The sequence below is a fragment of the Bufo gargarizans genome, chromosome 5 (genome assembly GCF_014858855.1).
Source record: "Bufo gargarizans isolate SCDJY-AF-19 chromosome 5, ASM1485885v1, whole genome shotgun sequence".
Classification (NCBI taxonomy): Eukaryota; Metazoa; Chordata; class Amphibia; order Anura; family Bufonidae; genus Bufo; species Bufo gargarizans.
The window spans coordinates 375680102-375699550 of NC_058084.1; the positions used below are offsets into that span (position 1 = coordinate 375680102).

Sequence of the window (19449 nt, forward strand, 5' to 3'; positions counted from 1 at the left end):
CCATTTTTTATAGGAAAAGGCAATTTATTTATTTTTATTTATTTATTTTTACTTTTATTATTTTCACTTTCTTTTTTTATCAAGTCCCTCTTGGATCTTGAAGATCCAGTGGGGCTGATGGCTGTACTATACTTTGCAATGCTCTTGCATTGCAAAGGATAATACTATCAGATGTCCTGTAGGTGGCAACAGCAGACACTTTTTCAAAGCGTCAGGTTGCCATGGCAACGATCGGGCGCTGCCATCACAGCGCGGCAGCCCCAATGGTTGAGAGAGGGAGTGGTTCAGGAATGGAGCCGCCGCCATCAAACACAGCAGGTGGACCGCATCGAAGGCAGGGGCCAGCACTGGAAAGGGGGAGGTATGGCCAGCATTGAGGGAGGCAGCACAAATGGGGGCAGGAGGAATGTATGGGGCGGGGAGGGGGCTGACCGTATCAGGGCAGGCTGCATGAATGTGGATGGGAGCAGGGGGAACTGCATAAGGGGCAGACGGGGACAAGGGGGGTTTGGATGCGCACAGATTGGGGGCATGAGGACACTACCTGATTTCAGGCTCTGATCTGCAGAGCATAGATCAGAGCCTGGAACAGGCATTTTTTCACTGCCGCGATCCGATTGGTTAGTCTGCACAGACTAACTAATCGGATCGATTGCCGTCAAGGGGCCACTCTGATTGGTCCCTTGCCGGCATTACTGCACTGTATGCTGTTCGTGACAGCAGCAGTGCCTGGGGCAGAAGCTTTAATCCAAGCATTTTGCAGGGCTTGGATTAAAGAGCTGGCTTGAGGTTTATACACGTGGTAGCTCAGGGCATGTGCAAATATCACCTATATAAACGTATTGTAGTCGTGAAGGGGTTAATGGTCGTGCGGTATTGAAGGTGCCAAGTGACCATTAACGAAACAGACCCACTAAACAGTAGTGCAGTCTCATTAGTTTAAATGGGGTTGTCCGGGTTCAGATCCCAGACACACCCATATTTTCACCCAGGCAGCCCCTCTAATGTTTGCGTCGGAGCATGTCATGCTTTGATGACCTCCCTTGCCCTGCACTGGATCGCACAGGGCAAGGGCTCTTTTATTTACAATAATACATTCGGTGTATTCGGTGACATCACCGGCTCTGATTTGCTGGCTTTAGTGCTGCCCTAGACGTTTTACAGGCTAGGGCAGCGCTAAAGCCCGACCATCAGTGCCGGTGACGTCACCGGGCTCAATGCTGGGCGGAAGCCCTGCCAGCCCTAAGGAGAGGGGGGGTTCGTCACCGGAACTCCTGAAAATGCCTTTACCCTGCACGATTCAGCCGAGGGCAAAGAAGAGCATCAAAGCATGATGGTCATACATTAAGGGTACACTCAAGATAGTTTACCATGCTACACCTGTACCTACAACTTGTAACAATGGCAAGTACTTGTGGCAAGTAACAATGGCAAGTAATTAGTGGGATATTCAAGTCCTGATCATTATAGGCACCAGAAATTACCTTAATTGGTATATATACGTTGCTAAGCATCTTGGTTCTACCACTTACAGTATATGATATGAAATATGAAATTGATAATATCGTATTTCACTCCCCTCTAATGGGACCTGATCCAGTTTTCGGGAAAAAAAAATTATATATATATATTTATATTATTTTGAAACGTGAATTCAAAAGATTTGAGAATGAATACGCTTACGCAGGTGAAGTGAATAAATATATTTACTAAGTGTGACACATACATTCTGCAAACTCGACCTAGAACTTCATCCTAAGTAGGATGTACAGGATCTCACAAAAGTGAGTACACCCCTCACATTTTTGTAAATATTTTATTACATATTTTCATGGGCACTTTGATACAATGTAAAGTATCAGTGTACAGCATGTAAATTTGGTGAGCACGCAAAATAACTCAACACACAGCCATAAATATCTAAATGAGATACTGTACACATCCTACCTAGGATGAAGTTCTAGGTGGAGTTCACCTAATGTATGTGTGCAAACCAGAGTTATTCCCATTGGCCTCTCTTCCAGTGTGCAGCAGATATGTCTCTAAGATCACTCAGGAATGTAGTCTTATCAGCACAATGGGTGATGGGTACTATCTCTAACCCACTATATTACAAGGAAAACTTTATTGTACAGAATATGAATAGTGATATAAGAGACATAATTAAAGAGGACAGAACCAATCAGTACTTAAACTATATATTTATATATATATATACATATATATATATATATATATATATATATATACACACAGTGCTGCCCATAATTATTCATACCCCTGTCAAATTGTTACTTAAAGTTTCTTTTATTCAACCAGCAAGTAATTTTTTGACGGGAAATGACATAGGTGTCTCCCAAAAGATAATAAAACGATGTACAAGAGCAATATTGTGGGGGAAAAAAACATTTTAGCTTTTATTTACATTTGAGCAAAAAATACAAGATGTTCCGCACTCTGGAAAATCTCAGAGGACGTGGTCGGAAGCCAAAAAGTCACACCTGTGCTGGCCAGGAGGATAGTTAGAGAGGTGAAAAAGAATCCAAGGATCACCATCAAGGCCATCCTGGTGAATCTGGGCTCTGCTGGTGGCAATGTCTAAAGGCAGACAATCCAACGGACACTGCACAATGCAGACCAAGGAGGACGCCACTTCTCCAGATAAGGCACGCAAAAGCTCGCTTGGCCTTTGCAAAAGCTTATCTGGACAAAGAAGAAGACTTCTGGTCTTCTGTGTTATGGTCAGATGAAACAAAAATTTTCCTTCATTTGCGTAAAAAAGGAGAAGCCTTCAATCCAAAGAACACCATCCCCACTGTCAAATATGGTGGTGGGAACCTAGTGCTTTGGGTGTGTTTTTCAGCCAATGGACCAGGGAACCTAATCACAGTAAACGGCACCATGAAAAAAGAGCAATACATGAGGAATCTCTACGACAACATCAGGCAGTCTGCAGAGAAACTTGGCCTTGGGGACCAGTGGACATTTCAGCATGACATGACCCAAAAAACACAGCAAAAGTGGTGAAGAAATGGTTAGCAGACAACAACATTAATGTTTTGGACTGGCCCAGCCAGAGTCCAGACTTGAATCCAATTGAGAATCTGTGGAGGGAGCTAAAGATCAGGTTGATGGCAAGAAGACCCTCCAACCTGAAAGATTTAGAGCTCATTGCTTAAGATGAATGAGCAAAAATACTTGTGGAGACATGCCAAAAGCTGGTCTGCAATTTTAGGAAGCGTTTGATTACTGTAATAGCCAATAAAGGCTTGTCTATTGATTATTGAGAAGGGTATGAATAATTTTGGACTGGACACTTTTTGCTCAAATGTAAATAAAAGCTGAGAATTTATTTTTTCCACAATAATGCCTCTTGTATATCGTTTTATTATCTTTTGGGAGACACCTAAGTGATTTCACGTCAAAAAATTACTTGCTGGTTGAATAAAAAAGTCAAAATTTGCTAAGGGTATGAATAATTATGGGCAGCACTGTATATACACACACATACACTCATCTCATAGTCTCACCTCCCTACCAGATATACTAAAAATATTTAATAGAGAAAAAATATATACACTTTGCATGCCCAGTAAAGAACCTATGGCCATGACCAGAAGATCATCCATAAGTGTATCCCCTTGTTCTCAGGGAATTTTGCATACAGTGGCATTTAAAGGGGAGAGTAATCTACGAACAAGGTAAATCACAAGACAAAATTGCAATGTCCTCATACAAATACAGAAATCAATGTTAGACTAGGAAAGAAAGCAGTTTAATTCAATTGTAGCTTCAGGGGAGCAAATCAATGGGACTCTGCCTCCCTGTGGAGAGAAAACTGATCAAAGAAAAGCACAAACCAAGATCAAACATTATCACATTGATTGTAATTAAGAGAAAAGCATGCTGGGACGAGAGCGCACACATGAAAGTAATTATATTTCTCCCACTTTTATACGTCTGCATATGTATGGGTTAAATACAGTATAATGACAACGTTTGTCTTTATAATTATCAGCCATTTTGAGGACAACTGAACCTGAAATGTAACAGATTAAAAAGAAATGAGAATGCATATTCATGTACTACCCCAAATAGGTGGGGGTCTAAGTGCTAGGACCTCCCTCATATCGAGAACATGGGTCAAGTACAGCAATCAGCTATCTTGGGTACTCCCATAGAGATGAATGGCGGGAAGTACAGAGCACTATACGTAGTATGAAGAAAGCACTTGGGGTGAGATATACCAGTATTGGCTGCTGGATCATGCCTGGCTCTGTCTGTCTGCTTGTTTCCCGTTTTCTTTTCCGTTTTCTTTTGTGTCTGAGAAAACGGATCCGCCACCATTGACTTACATAGCGGAAAGGGAAAGCGCATTTGTTAAAGTAGCCTAATTTAGGCGTATTTCAGATTAGCAAATGACCCCCATAATGTTGTGTGACATACATACATAGCCTTTAGTTTTTAGCTAGTGATAGATCACTCCAATATGTCTATTTCAGTCACCAAAATGACAGAATGATCATAAAGTTACTAGAATTCCTAAATGGCCAGTGGAATATAATCAGTGACCACTGGAATGTTTTTGTAAGCACATAAAACCAGTATCCAGTATAAGGTCCAGTAATGGTAATATGTTGTCCCAGTGGATGACTAACATAAGCATAACACCATATTACCAAGCACACAAGTTAAATAATGCATCAAATAAATATTTCTCTAGTTGTATGTAGTCACGATTCATGACTGTTTGCCTAAGAACATAGATATGTTGTAATTCAGAAGTGCCACGGCAGATGTAGGAAGAACCTCCGGTGCCGTGGAACGCATTCTTCTTAGCGGCTACCAACTTGCCTTTGCAAGTCGAGCAGAACAGAGATTGCAATTTATGACTCAATTCTCTGCAGAATGATTCATCCTTCCGAAGGCAGCACCCAGTGCTGTCCAAAAAGGACTCTCTTTTTATGTCTTTACAATGAATTGCGGGAACTACTGCATCTTGCTTTAACCCGAAAGGATTAATAATGCAAGAAGCCTGAAGTCTGATTTAAAAACTCCTAGATTTGATCTCTGTAATGTTAGGTTCTAAATTATTATCATAGATATCAAGTTAACAATTGTGATGCTTTACCAGCTCATCAACAGAAAATGACACCTATACCGCCTCAGGCAGACCATTCACGGGAAGAGAGGTCAAAATATTATCTCTGCCCATCTTTTAAGGGCTCATTCAAACGGCCGTATAAACGGATCTTCACCCGTTCCGCAATTTTGTGGAATGTCTGCGGATCCATTCATTTCTATGGTCCCTCAAAAGATGCGGACAGCACACCGTGTTGGGGAGCACACTGCCACCAATGTTAATGCAATAGAGGGAGGGAGGGGGTGCCGCACACTGTGCCACCAATGCTATTATTACAATAGAGGGAGGGGGGGGGGGCCGCACTGGCCACCAATTATATTTAAACTGGGGAGGGGGGTCTGCCCCCTGCTGCCTGGCAGCCCTGATCTGTTACAGGGGGCTATGATACGCACAATTAACCCCTTCAGGAGCGGCACCTGAGGGGTTAATTGTGCTGATCACGGCCCCCTGTAAGAGATTGGGTGCTGCCAGGCAGCAGGGGACAGTCATGTACACAGTTTGTAGTGTATTCTAACTAGAAGCGTCCCCGTCACCATGGGAACGCCTCTGTGTTAGAATATACTGTCAGATATGATTTTGCACAATGTAACTCATATCCGACAGTATATTCTAACATAGAGGCGTTCCCATGGTGATGGGGACGCTTCAAGTTAAAATATACCATCGGATTGGAGAAAACTCAGATCCGATGGTATAAAAGAGACTCCAGACTTTACACTGAAAGTCAATGGGGGACGGATCCGTTTGCAATTGCACCATATTGTGTCAACGTCAAACAGATCCGTCCCCATTGACTTGCATTGTAATTCAGGACGGATCCGTTTGGCTCCGCACGGCCAGGCGGACACCAAAATGACTTTTTTTTTCATGTCCGTGGATCCTCCAAAAATCAAGGAAGACCCACGGACGAAAAAACAGTCACGGATCACGGACCTACGGACCCCGTTTTTGCGGACCGTAAAAAAAAAAACGGTCGTGTGCATGAGGCCTAATAATGTGTATGCCAGTCCTGGCCTCCAAACTATGAATACAAGGCTCTCATATGTTATAAAAACTTACATCACATGACTGCATTTTGAGGATCGGTACGTCCCACCCTCTGATAGAAATGTTGTTGTTTTTTGCGGGGCCATGGAAATATGGAGTGCTGTCCACATTGTTTTCGGTCCACTGAAATGAACGGGTATGCATCTGATCCGCAAAATATGCAGATTGGATGTGGACCAAAACTACAGTTGTGTGCATGACCCAGTAGATCCTGTAAAGCAACTGCAATTACATGTAATACGCCCATAGGAGAAAGCTTGTAATATGCTTACCATTCCAAAGCTGTGTGGGTCGGCCATGGGGAACCCAGATACACAGCACACTCTTTTTCTGAATGTCCTACTTCCAAAAATGTCACATCCTTTATCAGGTTTCCAGTCTGGTCTATGGATGGAATGCCACTTGACCATGGATAGGGCCAGAACTATTCCTCCCCTGGCACAGGTGCAAGCGAGATGGATTTAGGAATAGTTCTGGTTCCGTCCATGACGGAAGTGATGTCCTGTCTGCAGCCCAGGCCAGAAACCTAGTAAAAGATGTAACATTGGCAGAAGCATGATTTTCAGGAGAGTTGAGTCATGTGACCCAGTTTACGAGAGGCCAATCCTCTCAATTTTGTAATGATAAGAATATTACTTCACAGTAGTTACATTGATTATAGGCACAATGGACAAGAGATGTACATTAACTTATATGGGATAGTTTTCTAGACATGCTTTGTGACCTGTGCAGAGGTCACTGTGCAGGGAAGGGAGCGCGATAATCAACCATTGTAAATGGTGGATCATGTGTTATATACAGAGGTGTTTTCAGTGAAATCCTGCCTGTGATGATAATGAGATGACTGCTGAAAAAGGATCTCTACAAAACAGAAAACCTCAACACATTATTAGGCTAGTGGCCAGTGCAGAAACGGCAGGATTTTAAGATTTTTATCATATAGACCGTGAGATAGAAATTCTTAACAAACATGTCTAGCGTAAAATGTGACTTAAATAACAGGACACATGTTGAGGACACATACCCTTTAAGTTATTTTCTATATGTATAAACGTAGAAATCTTGAAAAGATTAATCCACTGCAAAATTAATCTTACACATCCTCAGTTGATGACATTTTATGACATTTTCCATTGTAAGAAAAGAAAGTAAGCCCCGCACTTCATCTCCTCTTCACTTGTGACACTCAAAATATTATATAAAATACAAAATCCATATCAGGAAGCTTAGATGCTTTTGTATTTTTATTTCATACCACATGGGTCCTTGATCAATAGATCCATATTGGAGTAGACAGCTGCCTAGGAAAGCACAAATTGGTTCACAGGATACAATCAATTATGGGAACCTTTTTTCATTCTGCTTATTTAAGTACTGTATGGAACCCCCTAGGGCTACTTTCACACTAGCGTTTTTACTGGATCCAGCAGGGTTCAGCAAAAACACTTCCGTTACTGATAATACAACCGTCTGCATCCGTTATGAACAAATCCGGTTGTATTATCTTTAACATTGCCAAGACAGATCCATCATGAACTCCATTGAAAGTCAATGGGGGCAGATCCGTTTTCTATTGTGGCAGATTGTGGCAGAGAAAACGGATCCGTCCCCATTGACTTGCATTGGGGGTCATGCCGGTTCCGTCTTGCTCCGCATCCCAGGACTGGAAAGAAAACTACATGTTGCGGTTTGCTCTCTGGTATGGGAACGCAACTAAACGGAACGGAATGCATTTTGGAGCATTTTGGATTGACAATGAATGGGGACAAAACTGAAGCATTTTTTTCCGGTATTGAAACCCTATGACGGATCTCAATACCGGAAAACTAAAACGCTAGTATAAAAGTAGCCTAAATTAGCCAAGGATACTCCAGATTTGCCTTTAAATTCTCTATTCTTATAGGAACACGTAACAGACATGTGCATATCTAAACTGAGATCACATTGCCACTTACGCACTGGTTAGGCTACTTTAACATTACTGGCAGGAGTTCTGGCAGGCTGTTGCAGCAGAGAACAGGCTGCCGGAGCTTTCAAGATCCGGTACAGGAATGTCCCCTGTCCCATTGACTATACATTAGTCTGATGAAGATCCGTCGCTACCTGGCAAATATGCCGGGATTCAGCCAGACAAATCCTGCTGCAGTGGATTTTGTCCGGCCAATCCCCGGTATTGTCTGCATGACCTTCCAGCCAGAACACCTGGCCACGGGTGTGAAAGTATGTCATCTCTTCTGGGCATGCTGACATTCAGACCTAATGACCACAGTGTGAACATAACTTTAAAGGGGTTGTTCCAAGTTTTTAAATGATACCCTATCCACAGGATGGCAGATGGCTGATGCCTGGGAGCACCGGAGATAGTGGTCAGACCGTCAGAAATCAGCTAGTTATCTCCTTTCCTGAGCACAGGGAATAACTTAAAAAACGTGGCACAATCCCTTTAACGCTTTCAGTCTTATAGGTGTTTGGGGCAGATGATTTACTTACCTCCCGGATTGAACATTGCTCCTGTGACACAAACTCATAGCATTATAATTATTTATAAAGCTGTCTTCTGGCCCGAGCAAGGCTGTACTGTACGCAATTCAGTACAGCCGAGGTCAGGCTGGAACACACAGCACTATAAATCATTATAATGCTGTGAGTTTGAGTCACTGGAGCAATGTTCAGCCCAGGAAATACTGCTGTCACACAGAGCATATTTCACAGACTGAATGCGCTCGTATAAAATTAGCCAATTGTAAAGGGAAGCTACTGGAGCCAACGTATTTCCTCTGCAGTATCACACCGCTCCCATTGAAATAAACAAGAATTCTTAGGCCTTGTTCACATTTCTGTTTCCGCTTGACATCCGTGAAGAAATCAGTCAGTGTTTAATCCGTGAAGATGTCTGTGAAGGATCCGTGTTTGGTCCATGGGTGCATTTGTTACCCTCCATGTGTCATCCGTATTGTACGGACACTGCTCAGCTGAAAATTAATTTCCAAAAGTATCTCCTATGAGCGGTCAGTGAAAAACGGGCCATGGAAGCCATCCGTGTTGTGTCTGTGTATTTTGATAAACCCATAGACTAAATGGGGCCTGTTTGGTCTTCGTGCTGACCCACGAAGACCAAATACTGATGTGTGAACAGACACATTAAAATCAATGGGTACATGTGCTGTCCGCAGAAAAAGCAGACAGGACACGTCAGTGAAAAACGAAAATGCGAACGAGGCCTTAGGCTTTCGGAGTGTGACCCACACGGCTGCTGTCTGCCCTAAGAATAGGAGCTCCTGTGTGAGGGGCCCCTGCATGATGTCTATATGCTTTAATAGGACATATGAACAAAGGTGCAATCAGGACATTGCAGTAGGATTTTCTATAGTCATATGCAAAAACACAGTTAGCACAGTGTGGTATTACAGTGAGTGATCCAAAGTAACACATTCACCTCTGCCACAGTAGTACATATAATTATGTGAAGCACCCACGTGACAGCCCACACACTCGGAAATTACAGGAAACAAATACATAAGAATACACTTTACAGAAACGAGATCCTGGCATACACCGAGCATAAATATCTAAATATATATGCACTAAATATATTTGTTCTTTGAGTATCACAAATGTCTTAATAATGAACTACCAACCAGAACAAAATCAACAGGAGGACAATACTGCCATGCTTGTGTATAACGGTATATTTCTATACTCCTTACTGGAGAGCGGCAGCATTTGTAACAAGATTAGCCGGAGTGATTTTAAGGGATTTGTATAGCGGCACACTTCTGACACAGCTGTTTCTTGGCTGCCAGGCATAGTGTGCTCACATTCATATCACTGCATGAAAAATTCGACAAATTCTTCGCTGGCATGGCATTAAATAAATCAATGCAAATTAGTCCATTAACACCAGATTAAGAAGCTAATGGCGTCGGCTATACATTATGCCAAATAACTGTGGTCTTTTGGGATGTTCTTCTATGTGTTCTTTTCATCAGACTGCTGCTGCTATAACCACCAGCGCCATTGTAAAACCCATACTGAAGCTGGAAGGTACAGTACAATGCAAGCGTAGTTTCAATTATTTTAGAACAGCTCAAGGTTACCCAAAAAAAGGAGATTAAGACGCTGTTCCTCATCACTCGCTTCTTCCGTCCTTCAAAGGTATAGCCAAGATTACATAAACAGAACGATTAAAATGCATGAAGTTCTGACAAACAAAATGAGCCCAGAGACTATTGTAAAGCCATAAATCCTATTGAAATACGCTGTTTCGTTTAAGGAGTTTTTGCCAACTGTTCTAGATTTCCAGGAAAATATCATGGTATAAAAGAAACCAAGCTAATTGTTGTATAATAGAAAAAACATCATGTAACATTACTAATCTACTCCATGTTTCAATTCCGCTTTTTAAGATATCCAAGTGTGGTTATCAAATGTAAACGTTCAGAGTCTGATGACCAATACCGACCTAAACTACTAACAGGCCGCATTTTCTGGGAAGGCCCAATTTTTATGTTGATATATCATTCTTCAGTGTCCGCTACATGGTTAATATGCATTATTTCAAGTTTTAATGCATCATTTCAGTGGTCCATCTCAGTTCTGTGCATGCTGCAGAGTTATCAATGTCTATTTCAGTAGGTAAAAGCACTGGTGAAGAGCTATCTACTGTAGAATTCAATTCACGCTCTACAATACATAGTAATCATAAAATCCTGTCTGCAGTGTTCTGCAAAAATGAGCAGCCTGACAGGAACACTGAGCACCGTAACCTCAGATCAAAACAGGTGCCAAAGCGTAGAAGGAATTGAAGTGAAGCCATGTCGTCTTTTCTCCTTCTTCCAGGAACTCAACTATGTCTCTCCTTCTCCTTGCAGTCCTAACTGGCTGGACCCTCCTTGCTTCACCCAGTCTGCAGAAGCACTGTAAAGTTTCTACAAGACTGTGTTCAGAAAATGCTGAAGACTGATGTATGAACTTCATCTCCAGGGTCTCACATTTCAAGAGCTCCCACTGTATAGAGCCATATTACGTCACAAAGGTCAGAGACACAGTGGTATCTTTCTCTGGCCCCTCTTCAGAAAGGCCAGAACTTCGGGCATGACCCGAGACACTTGTTGGCGGGAATCTAGAGTGACCCCCAGCAGGATTCCCCCAATTACCAACTCGCAGGACTTCTCACATGTTCTGTCACGTCTCTTGATCAAACGATCCTCCATTTCACAGTCCTCCCACTGGCAACACTCCCAGCAATACTTTGTTGCACCTAATGGGCTCCACCAAGCCGCAGCAACTTCCAGATAGGAATTCATAGTAACCTCAAAAAAATTAATTCTCCACACATCAGTCTCTTTAACTTGGGCTTCTGGCCCTTTTAGAATGGACACTTGGTGGTTGTCCTCCGCAACTTGCTGTTGCCCCCTATCCTCCACCAATTTAAAGGGATCGCTGTCATGCCCCACTCTGACGATGTGCAGAGGTCGGCCAGGATAGCACCACGAAGTTAGTGTTTGTTTTGGTGCCGTCCTGGATCCGCCTCTCATCAGGTGCACTGGGTGGAGTCATTAGTTTAAATGGCACGCCAGCCAAGTGATCTGAGCGGATTATACTAATCATTGTGGTCTGAGAAGCTAGGAGGGAAGGTTGGCTGTCTGTTTCTGCTCTGGAATATAAGTGTCATTTCTAGTTTGGTTGTTTTGTGTCATCTTTCCCATCCAGGTTCTGTGCGAGCAGGCTGCTCCTATTTCCCCACTTCACCATCTCAGGGAATTCAGGGTTTTGTCAGCCCAGGCTGGAGGACACATCACACCTACCTTCAAGGTCTGTATGTGGGCTGAGCAGTGCAGGGAAAGAGGTCAGGGATTAGCTAGGAGGTGAACCTTCCCCTGTCTCTCGTCCAGAGCCTGGTTGGTGCGTTATCTGTTATTCGGAGTGCACGCCCGCCATGACAATCGCTCGCTCTCAGGGGGTTGCAATCAGAGACTTCTTCATAGACAACAGGATTAAATGTCCAAACTGGTGCTTTATTTTGGCACTTCAGCACCCACACAAACATAAACATCAAAATAAACACCTCCCTGTCTAGGCACTTCCTAATACAAAGGACTTTTCCCTGACTCACCTCTAAGCATGGCTTATAGATAAGGTCTCAGTCTCCAATACTTAGCAGATCTGCTTATCGAACACAAGTCCAGACAGGGAAGAGATCCAGCTACAAACAGCCTTGTGGTCCCTCAGCCCTCCTGGCTGAGACCACCCAGAGCCTCACTAGGCCTCTCTTTCCAAGTCCTCCCTCCCTAGACTGACATACAGAGGGTTGGTTTTATTCCTCCTTGATTACAGCAGGCCTCACCTGCGATGACTTCAGGTAAAAGACAATACGCGTATTCGAAGGGTGTGGACTGGCAGATCCCACTACCAATCCTATCAACCAGTACAAATAAGACCCAGCCTAGAACAAAATGTAGACAAAACTGACTACGCTTTGCTGAAACCCCTGCAGCTTTCTGGATTTTATTTTTCTCACCCAGCTGAGGTATCTAGGTGGGATATCCACACCTTCCAGCCCTGTACACATTACCATTATATATACAGGGTGGGCCATTTATATGGATACACCTTAATAAAATGGGAATGGTTGGTGATATTAACTTCCTGTTTGTGGCACATTAGTATATGCGAGGGGGGAAACTTTTCAAGATGGGTGGTGACCATGGCAGCCATTTTGAAGTCAGCCATTTTGAATCCAACTTTTGTTTTTTCAATAGGAAGAGGGTCATGTGACACATCAAACTTATTGGGAATTTCACAAGAAATTGTTGGTTTTAACATAACTTTGTTCTTTCATGAGTTATTTACAAGTTTCTGACCACTTATAAAATGTGTTCAATGTGCTGCCCATTGTGTTGGATTGTCAATGCAACCCTCTTCTCCCACTCTTTACACACTGATAGCAACACCGCAGGAGATATGCTAGCACAGGCTTCCAGTATCCGTAGTTTCAGGTGCTGCACATCTCGTATCTTAACAGCATATGCTGTGAAGATACGAGATGTGCAGCACCAGAAACTACGGATACTGGAAGCCTGTGCTAGCATATCTCCTGCGGTGTTGCTGAATGACTCCAATCAGAGAAACATATGCTGTGAAGATACGAGATGTGCAGCACCTTAAACTACGGATACTGGAAGCCTGTGCTAGCATTTCTCCTGCGGTGTTGCTATCAGTGTGTGAAGAGTGGGAGAAGAGGGTTGCATTGACAATCCAACACAATGGGCAGCACATTGAACACATTTTATAAGTGGTCAGAAACGTGTAAATAACTCATGAAAGAATAAAGTTACGTTAAAACCAAGCACACCATTGTTTTTCTTGTGAAATTCACAATAAGTTTGATGTGTCACATGACCCTCTTCCTATTGAAAAAACAAAACTTGGATTCAAAATGTCCGACTTCAAAATGGCTGCCAAGGTCACCACCCATCTTGAAAAGTTTCCCCCCTCACATATACTAATGTGCCACAAACAGGAGGTTAATATCATCAACCATTCCCATTTTATTAAGGTGTATCCATATAAATGGCCCATCCTGTATATATATATATATATATATATATATATATAAAACACTTAAGTACAGTAATTGGTAATTATCAAGCAAGAGTTGTTTATCAAGGAGTTGGAGTGAGGAAAAATAGAACTGGAGTTGGGAGATCTGGAGTTGGGAGGATCTGCTGCAGCTGAGATGTGTATTATGATGTTCTGCAGCAGCTGAGTTAAATATTAGGAGGTTCTGCAGTAGTAGAGGTGTGTATTATGATGTTCCCGTATTATGATGTTCTGGAACAGCAGAGATGTGTATTATGAGGTTCATCAGTAGCTGAGGCATGTATTATAATGTTCTGTAGCAGGAGACGTGTGTATTATGTTCTGCAGCAGAGAGCAGTTGAGTTGTGTAATATGATGTTCTGTACCAGCAGAGATGTGTATTATGAGGTTGCAGCTGCTGAGGTATGTATTACAATGCTTTGCAGCAGCTTAGTTGTGTATTATAAGATTCAGTAGAGGCTGAGATGTGTATTATGAGGTTGTACTGTAGAGGAGGTGTGCATTATATGTTTCAACAGCAGATCAGGCGTGTATTCTGAGGTTCTGCAGCAGCTGATTTTGCCCTAATGCAAAATCTGTAACAGGCTTCCCTGCTATCACGTGCCAGTTATACTACCAGTGTTTTCTTATGTGGCTGAGGGTTCTTTGGGACACCTAAAGGTGCCACAACCAGGTGTGACTGCTGTCTCTTAACTCCCCATAGCTACGGTGGACAAATACGTCTGTGCATCAAACTCTGGAGTCTTTGGGAGACTATGTCATGGCAGTCTGGGGCGAATGAAGAAGAAAAGGAAAGTGAATGACTCCAATCAGAGAAACATCAATTATGTGTTACTTTATTAAATAGTCATGTATCCTGTGTCTGCATCTTTTAAAATATGTTAAAACATCTTTTATTAGCAATTAGGGTCCTGTAGCTTTAAATTACTTAATTCTACAGAGGGCGCACAATTTGCCTTATCTGCCTTGGGCACCAAAATACTTAGTGTTCCTTAGCTTGACCTGTAAAAATAATATTCCACCCCTGAAATTGAGTAAGCACAATACTCTCATCTCATCTACTCACATCTAGTGAAGGTGCTTGGGATCTGAGGCAATCCCTGGTTTTGTGATCTGCACCGCATCAAAGCAGAGGGACAGGCTTTCTTTTTCTGGTGCAGAGAATTGCTTCATGAAATGACCTGAACCCTGGGGTCTGTGGCACTAATGTATTTCAAAATGTCCTTAAATAAACCATTAGGTATAGAGCAAGTTTGAAGGTGCAGAACTTCTACTGAGTTCAATCAGCTTTGCTGAAGTGAATGCACTATTTATATCAATATAATACAGAAGTTGAACTAACAGTACAACACTGATCTTCCATGAAAAGGAAGACTAATTAAACTCATTCTTTTCCTGGTCCTTATCTTAGAGAAGGTATTGATCACCAGAGCCTCGTACAAACAAATCTTTGCTAAAGCTGGGCAACCTCTGCGGTAACCTGTTCAGTGCCGACACTTATAGGGAACGTCATGTATCATCCCATTATCTTTGACAATTTATAATTTGATTTAAATACCCTTCTGGTGCATATGAATAGTTCCTTTGAAATATTCTGACTAATAAATATGAAACTGCTGAACCGTGACCTTCTCTCTTGGAAGATAATACATTTCTTCTGTCATCATTGCATTTCTAAGACTTATGGCACTGATTTATATGAAGGCTAGTTTATGCTCTAAAAAGATCGGTCTAAAATTGTACAAAAGCGATCACATAAACAACTCAAGACAATTTTAAGGGCATTGAACGGCACATAAATTCTGAACTGTCAGATTTTTACTCGTGCGCCACACAGGGAATTATGTAGAAAGACAAATTACTGCCTTTGTCTTTTTATTTAAACCCATTTAGGACTTGAATGGATTCTTTTCTAACAGTCTTCTTCAGACATTAAGAAAATGTCCAAAATCAATATTTGGAAGAGAAAATACTAAGGACTGGAAAGCGGTATCTCTTATTCTGTAAGGCATCATTGATCACTGTCCGGACAAGCGGGTACACTTACTTAAAGTAGACAAAAGACCCACAATTTAAGCAGTTAAAGAAACAAATCGGTAAAAAAATCTATTCATAACAATCCTTTCTTAAGGGTATTACTAATACCCTGCACTGATAAATCAATTATAACACAGTGCTGAAAAATATGTTATAGGAACATTTAAAGAAAATCTTGGTGAAGTGCTTGAGGACTTTATTGTTGACAATTAAGGCACCCAGTGCCCTCGTTTTTGTTGTAGGGCCCCTGTATTGCCTCCTAATTGAAGAAGTAATACCCTCAGCGAGCCGGACGCTGATAAGGGTTTTTTATAGCTAGCTGAGGGTATTAATTCTTCAATTAGGAGGTAATACAGGCGCCCTACAACAAAAACTAGGGCAATGGGTGCCGCAACCAAGGCCCCAGTTTACCTCAGTATGTGTTGATTATGGAGGCTACTTTTTAAGTAGAGCGGCAACAAAATATTGAACAGCTCCGAGTAGATAATAATTATCCTTCAGTATCCCTGGCCCTCCTCCCTGGTCACAGATAGCATAGCCATATCCAACAGGTGCCATTCACTATATACACAAGTTGTTGGATGTGTCTAGAATATATGCTTGGTGACATTTTTCTTTCTTTCCTTTATTGTTGGATAAGGGGGTCAAGCTAGTGATAAATCCAGAATGGGCCTTCACTAATTGACATCACGGCCATTGAACACACATGACCTATATGCTGCTAGTTATAATTCTAATTCTAACTCCTAATTCTCATTTTAACCACTTCAAGGCTGGATCATTTACCCTCTTCTCGATCACATACATTTTCAGTTTTTTTGTACATGCATGTTTCAAAAACCACATTTTTATTGCTTCATTATTTAAATAATTTTTGCATCATTTTTTTCTGAGATACATGGGGCTTTATTCGTATGCTGTTTTTATTTTAGTATGAATTGGTTTTATATTTTATACCCAGGAAAATGTAAAAAAAAAAAAAAAAAAAAGGGGAAAAATGTCAGATTTATTTACGTTTTTATAGCACAAAGTGCAACTAAAGTGCCTTTTTAAATTAGCCCTAGTCACAAGTGGAATGCAGCCTCCAGAGCGTCATTGATCAGGGCAAAACTGATCAGGGTCTGCTGAGACCCAGCAGATCCTGCAGTTACCCAGCCCCCATGATCAGTGGGACTGGAGCAGGAAACGACATTGCCTGATTAATGTACAAAGCGTTTATTGAAAAAAAATACTGACTCCTCCTCATTGCGGAGACCGTCTGTCACAGGCAACAGGATTCCCACCTCACAGCTGTATGACTACCGTACAACTGCCATCTCTGCAAGGATTTTCAAGAATGTTCCTGCAGAGATAAATGTGGACTGCCTGGAAGCATATAGTCAGTGGGTGGTCCAGAAAATGTTTCATTGCATTTTTTAACGTGTAAAAAAAAACACATAAATTTCAAACACTTTTTGTAATGTTTTCAATTTTGTAACATTTAAAACATGCACTTTTTCTGGAGTTTTTCAACTCACTCTAAGGGTCCATTCACACATCCGCAACATCCGCGGATCCGCAAAACATACACGGATGTGTGAATGGACCCTAAGGCCTCTTTCACATGTCCGTATTGTTTTTTCATGTGTTTTGCGGTCCGTTTTTCACGGATCCGTTGCTCAGTTTTTTGTTTCTTTTTTCAGTTTCTCTTCCGTTTTTTCCGTTCAGTTTTTTCTTTCCGTATGGCATATATAGTATACAGTAATTACATAGAAACAATTGGGCTGGGCATAACATTTTCAATATATGGTTCCACAATAACGGAACGGATACGGAAGACATACGGATGCATTTCCGTATGTGTTTGGTTTTTTTTTGCGCACCCATTGACTTGAATGGAACCACGGAATGTGATTTGCGGGCAATAATAGGACATGTTCTATCTTTCAACGGAACGGAAAAACAGAAATACAGAAACGGAATGCATACATTCAGTTTTTTTTTTTTGGTACCATTGAAATGAATGTTTGCGTATACGAACTGTATACGGAACGCAAAAAATGGCCCGTAAACGGGGAAAAAAAATGGTTGTGTGAAAGAGGCCTACAGGGGAAAAAAGCCTGAAAAAATGCCCAAACCAGCGCTTTTTGCTTCAGGTGCCCGAGGTTTTGTAAAACAACTAATCAGAGTGGGTGCGGAGAGTTGGACCCCTGCCGACTAGCTAGTGATGATTCCTTTAATTAATTTTTTTACTATGGAGAAAATACAGACATTATAAAATACACAAAGCCATCTGATAGGGCATACCTAAATTATGCCCTAACATGGTGGCCATATTGAGGGCAGAGGATGGCTGTATAATATGGTGAACCCCAGCAACCATACCATCTGGGTTCACAGTCCTTTTGTTAAAGTACTAAACTGCTGGGATTGTAGGCTCTCCGATCCAACTCATTAGAGTAGGAGTATGGCAGTCTGTGCCCGTATAATCAGTAGGATTAAAATATACACAGAACCTACATCCCACCTCTGATTTACATCCAGGCTTGCCAAGGCACTAGTAATATGGCAAATACCAGTGATATCCTAAAGATGACTATGGGGTGCAGACCTAACTGACAAATCTACATAAAGGCAACTATTGAGAATATGCTAGAGACTAGAATGGCTGTAAAAAGCACCATACATGGCTTGATCATGAGAATGATTCTTTGCCTAATTCCCACAGTGTGTATCAGATAAGAGAAGTGGTACGCCTATTTTGGATAACAGAAGAGGAGCTCGGGAATTGGCAGCTCTTCAGCTGAAAAGGAGGTCACCTTGTAAGTATTCTGTTTCTTCCCTAGTTAATGTAAATTTTTTACTTGAACTATATGATAACTATATGATATCACCTGTAACCGATAGCTATAGACAGCGAGAAATTACACTGACCCATGAAGACTTAGATCTTTAAAAACAGTATTTTCTGACCTCTTTGACTTCATGGAGATGGGCAGGATTCTGGTTCTTCGATCTTCGGGCAGCTGCTGGGGACTTATGATGTGTGATGGTGACAACACTTGGGCCGCTGTGTGTCAAGTGCCTTTGGCTCCCAGGTGATGAGGAATTGGCCGTTCCATGGGGAAGCAATGAAAAGCTTCTGGCTCTCTGAGACAATGAGCTCTACAAGAAAAATAGAGCAATGACACATTATTATGAAGAATAAACTTGAGAGCTGAGATCAATGGCTTGATGTTTTCTGAGCTCCATGAGGATTGACACTGTATATTGATTCTTACTCCGTTTTCTCAAGTAATTGTAGAATGTTTTAGAGAAGACAGGTAAAATGATGTGACAATGGGGAGCACACATTTTCTCAGCACCTGCATGCGTATTACTCCTTCAAGAAGGAAAGACACAATAAGCATGAAAGTCAGCCCATAACGTCAATGATCCAGTTTAATGATGGTCAAATTGTAAAGGTTTTTATTAGACAAGGAGGGGGATTGGTTTTAGCTCAGAAATGCAAATACTGAGAACGTGTCCCACAAAAAAAAGTACAGCTGAGTTTTTACAGTGCTCGTCTGCTATTTATTTCCCTGAGGCCTTATTCAGATGGCCATAATGCAGCTGCATTTCAGTGTTCATATTGCAGCTAC

The 19449-nt window shown here is 41.8% G+C and overlaps 1 protein-coding gene across 1 annotated transcript in view; it reads right to left on the minus strand.

The window, feature by feature from the left end:
- The window catches only part of OSBPL10 (oxysterol binding protein like 10), a 380196-nt gene that overhangs the window by 141812 nt on the left and 218935 nt on the right, over window positions 1–19449 (minus strand). Inside the window, exon 4 of the mRNA XM_044293953.1 lies at window positions 18782–18973. Coding sequence (XP_044149888.1) covers window positions 18782–18973 — 192 coding nt within the window. The remainder of the gene's footprint in view (window positions 1–18781; window positions 18974–19449) is intronic.